This window comes from Girardinichthys multiradiatus, chromosome 20, assembly GCF_021462225.1.
Source record: "Girardinichthys multiradiatus isolate DD_20200921_A chromosome 20, DD_fGirMul_XY1, whole genome shotgun sequence".
NCBI lineage: Eukaryota > Metazoa > Chordata > Actinopteri > Cyprinodontiformes > Goodeidae > Girardinichthys > Girardinichthys multiradiatus.
Window position 1 is genome coordinate 25,033,516 of NC_061812.1, and position 9,639 is coordinate 25,043,154.

The 9,639-nt window shown below is 38.7% G+C and overlaps 1 protein-coding gene across 3 annotated transcripts in view; it reads right to left on the minus strand.

The window, feature by feature from the left end:
* The window catches only part of cacna2d2b (calcium channel, voltage-dependent, alpha 2/delta subunit 2b), a 57,930-nt gene extending 54,680 nt beyond the window's left edge, over window positions 1-3,250 (minus strand). For 2 of the 3 annotated variants that reach the window (XM_047347836.1, XM_047347835.1), the window contains exon 1: window positions 2,795-3,250. In XM_047347836.1, the coding sequence (XP_047203792.1) occupies window positions 2,795-2,931 (137 nt within the window). In that variant the 5' untranslated portion in view covers window positions 2,932-3,250. The remainder of the gene's footprint in view (window positions 1-2,794) is intronic. The other variant, XM_047347834.1, reaches the window with a different exon arrangement.
* Between the last annotated feature and the right edge of the window lie 6,389 nt (window positions 3,251-9,639).

Below are 9,639 nucleotides of genomic sequence, written 5' to 3' on the forward strand. Positions count from 1 at the left end.
TGCTTGGATTCCCTTCTTCCACCTTTTTTGTGGACCACCTGTTGCTTCGGATGGTTGAGTCCAGATACTTAAACTCGTCCACTTTCATTAGTTCACACACATGTATTTTGTCTTGCTTCTAGTGACTTTCATTCCTCTTCTCTTCAGGGCATACTTCTCTCTCTCCAGGCTGTCTTCTAGCACCCTAATCTCACTACAGATTACAATCATTATCACCCATGGGGAATCCTTATCTGCCAACCATCTCCACTGCTTCATTGCAAAATCAACTAAACTACAGACCACAAAAGATAGCATGGGTTTTGCACCTTGTTTGTATTTTTTTCTTTGTGTTTAGGCAGATTATCTCACATTTGGGTATGCATTGATGAACAGTCTCCATTGCCAGGACTTTTCATAAATGGCTCTAAAATTGCTGCCTTTTTCATTAGAGTCACTTTTGTTTAAATGCAACGCTGCCTTCGGGTTGAAGGACAAAGGAACTCACTGTTACATTTCAGCCCTGTACAGAAAATTCTCCAGATTTACTAAATGTCTTCAATCCTGGAAGCTTGATTAATTTATTCTAATTAAAGCATCTGATTTCCACAAAAAGCTCCCACCTTGCAACAACTATTCAATACCTGAGCCACAACAACCCCTAATGAGGCTTAGCAGATGTATAGATTGTTGAGTATATCGTTAACAATATTAAGAGAGATGTTCTTTTTAAATAAATGCAAATGAGGATATTATCTATAATTTCCATTTTACAGCATTAAATCTATTACAGAAAAATGGTTATACATACACAATTTCTTAGACTATATCCTACAACAATCACCAGCACCTTGCAAAAGAGTTCGTATGTCTTGAACTTTTTTCCCACAATTTGTTATGTCACAACTGCAAACCCTAAATTATTTGTATAGGGACTTTTTGGTATAGACCAACACAAAGTGCATAATTGTGAATTAGAATGAATAGATGGCTTACAACATTTTAATAAATAAAAATATGAAAAATTGGTGTGCATTAGTATTTAGACCCCTTTACTCTACGCACAAATAAACTCCAGCCTCTCAGAAGTCACCTAAATAGTAAATACAGTCCACCTGTGTAATATATTCTCAGTATAAATCCAGCTGTTCTGTGAAAACCTCAGAGGGTTGTTAGAAACCATTAGTGATCAAACAGCACAATGGAGACCAAGTAGCGTAGCAAACAGGTCAGGGAAAAAGTTGTGGAGAACCAGAGCACTCCACCACTGACGGCTTTGTAGAAGGGATGAAGGAAACCGTAAGACGTGCAGTCTGCAGTTTTCCACAAGCTATGCAGGAGACACAGCAAACATCAGATGAGACCCAGACGTAACTTTCTAGCCAACATGCTATGTGTATCAGAAAACAAACACTGTGCATTGCCCTAAACAAAGCATCCTCACAGTGAAACATGGTGGTGGCAGCATCATGCATGGACAAGGAAACGTGGTCAAAGTTAAATCCAGATAGAGTTAGTATCATCTATCTATCTATCTATCTATCTATCTATCTATCTATCTATCTATCTATCTATCTATCTATCTATCTATCTATCTATCTATCTATCTATCTATCTATCTATCTATCTATCTATCTATCTAGTTTTAAGGAGGTTCTTTGGAGAAGCGTCTCTGCTTCACTTAGCTTACATGAAGACACCTTGGGTGCAGGGCAAGGTAGCTGTTTTAGAGCACTCAGCAGAAAAACCACCAGAGAAGAAAGGGGAGGAGGAAGAGAAAGCATTGACTATACACTATTTCCAACACCCTAATTCATCATAAAACACTCTCTTTCACACACACACACACACACACACGCGCGCACACACACACACACACACACCTTTAGTGATCAACAACCCATATGATTTACAGCTCCCTGTTCTAACTGGTAAATACACCTCAGATCTCCAGTTGTGATTGGCCAGAAATCCTTCGTCATGAACCCTGAAGATGAGTTGACCATCTGCTCCTTTCCTCTCCTCAGAGCAGCATGGTTGTTGAGCCTGGAGGAGGGCTGACAGAGAACTGCGGTCCAAAGCAAGGCGCCAGCTGTACTCAACAGTAACGAGTTAAAGGTTGGGAACAAAGAGCAGAGGTTCATTTAAAAAAAGGAAGAAAATGGGGAAATTGGGGAACAGTTTTCAGCAGGAAGAAGGGAGGAAAACCACACCTTTCTTGAGCACTGAAAAGCATTTTTTCCAGTGGTAAATATATGGAAAAATTGCTTTGCACAATGCTTTTTAAGTTTTACAGCTCCGAAAAAAATCTAATCTATATCTCAGAATCTAAACTAATCGAAACCAGCTCAATTTGCAATTCAGCACATCTCCCAGACCTAACTAAAATGGATTTATGAGCGGTATTTCAAACTCTACACAGTTGGTAGAAGGCAAAATGTCAAGATCAGCAACTAATCAAAGATGTAACTCATCATATGGAAATATAAGGATAAGTCACAGGGAAGATTAAACTATTTTCCATTACTGTCAGATAAAACTTAATAAACAGACTTTATAGAGGGGGGTTCTGCATGCTTGAGATCTTATTGCCTACATTTCCCTGCAAATGGTGCGTAAAGATCTCTGCTGTATGCTGAGCCACAGTGTGGACAACACCTTTCAGAGCACTGCGTGTATATTAATGGAAGTCACCAACAACACAGCATACAATTATGTAACAGCAGAAAACGAAGCAGACTGACTGAGTTACATCTCTTCTGTGGTCGAGCTCAAAGTTGCTTCCTGTTCCTTTCTCCCAGTCAGGGTTACTTACGTATATTGCTGTGGGAATGTGAGACCCTCTGCTCCAGGCCACGATGCGCTGAAAATCAGGAGAATTTGTACTGATACTAAACAGACGATGCTGCGAGGTCTTTTTCCTATCGCCATTTTCCATAAAAAATAAAACATTTTGCCAACTAGCTTTGGGTGCGTGGATGAAGCGCTCCTTACTGTCTCCTGGGGGGGTTTCGGAGAACCAAGAGACAGGAGCGAGGGGGTGGGGGTGGGATACACCGAGCGAGCAGGTGTGAACGTCCGGATCAGTTTCCCGACGACTTCATTTCGGTTTCTGCGGTCAGGTGAAGGCGGAGGAGGCGGGCATCATCAGCGGAAGCATCGCGGACGGTGGTGGGAGATGCACTACTGCAGCTGCCTCTCAAGACACTGCAGAGTCTCTGCTCCTGCTCCCACTCACACACACACTCTCTCTCTCTCTCTTTCTCTCACACACACCAACCAACACATAGGCTGGCGCGTTCACGACAGCTCTCTCTCTCCGTTTCTCCCCTATCCATGCGCGCTCACGCTCACCAGGCAACAGAGCAGCAGCAGCATCTAGTTGGGCTTTATTTATCTCTTCAGAGCCACGTGAGATTTGCCATTGCTTTATTTTTGGATCTATGACCACCAACCCTTTCCCGAGTGAATGTTTAAATAAATAAATAAATAAATAGCAACTGTTTGAATAAAAATGTACAACCCAGAACAACCCCTTAATAAATTACATATCACAAGATATTAACTTTGAGCTGTTTATAGGATGGATGGATGGATGGATCATCATCAGGTTGATGGATGGATGGATGGAAGTCTTGTTAACAATGGGATTTTCCCACATGGCCAGGTTGTTTTGAATACCTTTTCCCTGTTAGTACATGAAAACTGCATTTTTCTTTTTGACGCTTTCTTACATTTGCTCGATGATCTGAAACACTGCGACAAAAAAAAAAAAAAAAAGGAAAAGCAGAAGAAATCTGTCGTTGCTATTGATGACTGGAAATATTTAATTGGAAAGATTTAATTTATTTAAACTCTTGACTCTTTTGTTGCTGAGATGCTCACTGAATACACCCCAAACAGTCCATTAAGGTCATCGGTAAAGGTCTTCTTGCCATACCAATAATAAAACGTTCTTTCCACCACTATACTTTTTTAAGTCTGTGTTATTGTTTATTTAATTAATGTGGTTTTTTTTTTTTTTTTTTACTTTTCCTTCCTTTTTTCCTTACCGAGTGTGCCTATTTGTCTCTCATTCCCTGCTTTAAAGTCCATACTCTGACATTAACTCTCCAGCAGATCGTAGACTCACCTGCCTTTTCATTCTCATTATGCTTGGATTTCATCCATAGACTCATCTGCTGGTACTTATCTGTTTCTGCTTGTTTTTCATAAAAGAATTTTGGACACCATCTGCATTTGTTGTCTTTTAATAAAAGACGGACAGTGCAAAAAGACAGTCAGGAAACACCAACCGACTGCTCTCCTCTCAGCACATTTTAAAATGTTTTATATAGTCTTCAGTTTTAGTCTTTATCTCTGGTTTAAATGTGGCATTCAGGTAAATGTTTTTCAAGTATTTTAGATTTGCACTTTTTATATATTGCTAGATATAGTATCTGGTGTTCATCTCTTCTTTATGTTGAAATTCGACCGCCAGTCATGATAAAAAGAGAGTACACCCTCTACCATTTCTAGAGTTTAAACCATGTTCAAAAATTATATCACCTCAGAAGAAGCTCACAAACCACGTGTTCCATACTGTCTTAATTTATTAAAAAAGGTGAAGCCAAGTTCGTGAACCGTTTCTAAAACCTACAATTTTGAGGTTACATATGAAGGCATACTTTCTTTTTTTTTACCTTACATAGATCCTTACATGTCTTTTTTCAAGGCCCATAATTTTAGCTAATGAGCTTTAAGGCTAATCTGAATATTAAACTCCGGGAGTTAAATTCTTATAAGAATCCCCAATTAACCTAAAATGCATATTTTTTAGACAGTGTTAGGAAACCAGAGTACTTTGCATGCATGTGGAGAACTTGCAATCTATATGCAAAAGAAAGAAAGAAAGATTTATTTTATACCAAAATTTTCTGTTAATTTGAGTCTTTTATCACAATAAATAACATGCCAAGACTGTTGTCATATATGAGTTGTTTAAACACATGAAACTGACACCAATAACAGTTGTTTTCTGTTTATTTTTGATTGGCACTGGATGCTCACAATGTGATTTAACACAAAAAAAAGGTTAGCAGGTTACTTAAAAGAACAAATCATACAATAATATATACATTATATATAGTATTTGCATTCATTGTGGTTGATAATAGTTGATTTATTTTCATGACCTGCAACTGAACAATGTAATCTGTTTCCTATATTTTTGCATTTCACAATTCAACTCTTTGTTTGTTCAGATGATCATGAATTTGCAAAGACTTGGGAGGTGGGGGATGAGTGCAAGAGAATGTGTTGGCCAGTATAGTACAGTACAGTGCCAGCAAAACCACAGTGTCTGACAGACTACAATTAATCCCTTGTTTAAGGGAGAATCTTGTTTCCATCACAGAAGGCTTCGGTTGCAATTATAGCCAGAAGCAGTAGACTGCAGAGCAACATGGCAAAGTGAGCCTCCATTCAACTGTAGGATCTGATTTCTTTATGTTCTTTTACTCACTGCTACATCTGTGAGGTTTAGCAGCTCTCCCCTCAAGCATGAAACTGAACCTTGTAATGCTGCACATGTCCAAATGAGGTGCTTTTTAGGATGCATGGCAACTTCTTCAATAGATTTGGAAACTGATTTATTTCTCTTTTTTGCATACTTGTGGTGATTGTTCATGTTTAGGAGAGCTATGTGAGTGATGGAACTGAACACCACAGCAGGGTGAATGGACAGACTGCATGACCTAGGTTTGATCTCTGTGTCTGAGCTCCCTGCCTGGGTCCTTCTTATAGTCCAACACTTGAAATGTTACTGTGCCTCAGAATCTGTTACTGGTTTCCCACAAATGAAACCAGAGGGGATGTTAAGTGGAGAAATTCTTATTTACTCAGAGACCACAGTAATCAGCAATTCTGAACAGAAATGTGGTGACGCTGTGGGCCTGTTTCTCTTCCTAAGTATACTGGAAAACTTATTAGAGTGCATGGTATCATGACCTCTTTAAAATACCAGGACATTTTAAACAATAATGTATTGGCCTCTGCCACAAAACAGAAACATGTGACTGAATCAAGACAGAAATGGTCTGTCTGACACATAATTAATCTTCTTCCATGGCCACCCTGGTCTCTGGGCCTAAGTCCTATAGAAAGCCTGTGGGGTAGGGTACACTCAACCTTGTGAAATATTGTAAAAGAGGACTGAGCACTGTCCATTTGGCAGAAAGGGATTTGTCAGCATTTGCAGAAGGGGTGCCAATCAGTGTTGCACTGGTGAATAAAAAAATAATAATGTTGGATTTTTTCTTTACCACAGGATAAATTAAACTTTCCAGCATCAGATTTGGCTAATGCTGTACAAGACAAATTTACTTTAAGAACATTTACACATCTTTAATAGCAAAGCCAATCATTGTGGAGGATTCTGAAGTGTACTCTGCCTTTCCATGTTAGTCAAGGATTTCCAAAATTAACAGGTCAGGACACATGTTCTCTACAGACTGTTAAACAGCAACAAAGCAAGGCATTCACATGCTCGACAGCCGACAGGATGACTGCACCTGCCCCCTCTGGGAGGAAGGATGTGGCTTCTGCTTTTATTCCTCTCCCTGATGGCCCCATGTGTTAATGCTGCTGTCATGTCCTGGGGAGAGAGAAGACTAATTACTGGCTGCTCAGTCTTCCTGATGGTCCCCCCTCTGAGAGAAATGCACAGTTAATTAGAGAACAAATCCAGAGAGTGCTGAGCTGAAGACGAGACTGACCTTAACCTAATGTAAACAACATAATACATGAAATATATTATGTCTCACTTCCTTCTGTTTTTATTTTTGTTGTTCAAATAACACATTGAAAGTAATCCTTTTTTATGATCTATTTTGAGTGCACAAATTAAAACTGTAGGCAAATTTGACAGTTTTGATACAAAAGTGACTGAAAAATATAATTTGTGCTTCCAGTCTTAACAACATAACATTAATTATTATAATAAATAGTAGATATTTGTCTTAAATGTTAAAATGTGCAACAAAGAAAAAATCGACATCATCAGATCTGAGCTACAGCAACAAGGCTTGGGAGCTCAGTGTTCCCAGAGCGCTAAATTCTCCTTTTCAGTATTCTGTTCACATCCAACAGGATTCTCATTGTATCTGGGTGAAATCTGACCCATTTTAGGTGGAAATGTTTGTTATATGAAGACATTATGCAATATATACAGACTCCTCCAACCTAAAACCTTAAGCAAAGGACATTTATAAAAGACATTTATACTGAGTCTTAATGTGTTTAGGTTTTATTCAAAGGAAACATTAGGAAGCATGGGGAAAATGAAATATTAGAATTTTAATGGACCTTTAAATGTCTTATAAATAACATACAAAGTATTAATAAACAATATTATAATAAATGTAGGAATTTATTGTAAATTTTCAGGTAATACCACAGATTCTCAATTGGATTAACGTCTGAACTTTGACTGGACCATTCTAACACAAGAAGATGCTTTGAACCATTCCACTGTAGCACTGGCCATGCAGTATGTTTAGTTATGCTCGTCATCCAGTTGGAAGAACATTCTCAAGAAAACCCACAGCATGATGCTGCCAGCAATATGTATCACAAAGGGGATGATGTGTTCAGGTTGGAGTTTTAGCTTTCCTCTACACATAATGCCTTGCATGTTGGGCAAGGTGTTTATGTTTGGTCTCACATGAGCAGAGCTCCTTCTTCCTCAAGTTTGCTGTGTCATTTGCATGGTTAGTGGTAAACTGCAAATAAAACGTCTTCTGATAATGGGTTTCTTCTGAGGCTGTCACAGAACATCTGGATATACACTGAGATTAAATCGCAAACAGCTGTACTTTGTTCAGTTCGTTGTACTGGATTTTCTTTAGGGGTCTTAGAGTAAACAAGGTTGAGTAAAAGTCGGACCCCACGCTTTTCATATTTTTCACATACAAAAGGTTTCCACAGCATTTATCTTTTTCCTTTCACTTCAGAGTAATGTAATACTTGGTGTTATATCACAGAAAATCTCAATGCCATTCATTGGCAGTTTTGATTGTAACATAAGAAAATATGAAAAATCCACCCTGTTTGACCACTTTGAACTAATGACATATCACCACAAAAATTTAAACTACAGTGTTGGGTCCCTGGGTCTTAGCAACGAAGGAACTTGACTATAAAACTCATCATTCTTACTGCATGAATATCTCCTTATCCCCTGAAGTATTTTCAGCTAAATAAGTGGTAACATATGCCTGAGGACTCCTCACAATGATGAACATGTTTTTACCTCCCTGTTATCACAGGCTTCCTTCTGATTGCTGAAAAAACTGAAACATTCATCAATAGGCATTACAATAAAAAGACAGCAGTGGCTGAGGAGCACATCATTTAGGTCATCTGTTTCTACCAAATTCAAGTGAATTCCTCCTCTGTGCAAACTTCACTCTGTGGATCAGATACTTTAGTTTGAAATAAAGCTCCCCTGATAGTATTTTATTATGCTGTACATCTTTAGAAAGTGCCCAAAAACTGTGAAATTTCAGATTAAGCTCTCTCTGTCTGTGTTGTCAGCTAACTCTTCTTTTCTCTCCCAACTGTAACTTTGAGGTGTTCAATCTAAAGGCAGCACAGGTGGCTTACATGATTTATTGATGTAGTTATAAATCTTAGGGTTTTTTCCTTGAGGCAGATTAGCACCTTAGATGGAGATTGTTTGTAATAAACACAAATTGTAACTAAGCACTCTCCGATTACACATTGTCAAAACTGAATTTCAGGCAGAAATTTGAATGCATCTTCCAAACTAAATTACCCACTACAACTTAAATTGTACAACCTAAATATTTCAATATTTAAATTGCTATGGATTGCTTAAAAACTTTCACAAAGGAAAACAAAGCCAACAAGAAAACAAAAATGCCTTAAATGTTGGCATTCCTAAGCAACTGTCAGCCTGTAAAGAATTACTCCAGCCACTGACAAATCACTGATTTGTCTTAAAGTATTTCTAAAATCTTCCACTTTAAGCTGTTTAAAGATAACATTTTATCGATGAGCGATTTCAGCTAAAAACAAAGGTTTTCAATATGATTTGTAAGGCCATCTTCTCATTTTCATTCTTTTCTGTTACCCCAATGGCAAAATGTTTGATGACAACCATGTACTTCAACGCCACTTTTATGACACAAGGGAAGAGATTTAGTTTTGTGATTTAATTCCTTCATAATCTCAAAATGTAAATATATCTTTAGTGCATTTAGTTCCTTCTCAGAATCGGGACCAGCACATTTTATCTCATTATATTCAAGGGACTGCACGGTGGTGCAGTTGGTATCACTGTTGCCGTGCGGCAAGAAGGTCCTGGGTTTGACTCCTGGCCGGGGGTCTTTCTGCATGGAGTTTGCATGTTCTCCCCATCCAGGCGTGGGTTCTCTCCGGGTACTCCAGCTTTCTCCCACAGTCAAAAAACATCCCTGTTAGGTTAATTGGTCTCTCTAAATAGGCCTTAGGTGTGAATGAGTGTGTGCTTGGTTGTTTGTCCTGTATGTCTCTGTGTTGCCCTGCGATGCATTGGCAACCTGTCCTCTCGCCCGTAGACTGATGGAGATAGGCACCAGCTCCCCTGTGACCCACTATGGAATAAGTGGTATAGAAGAT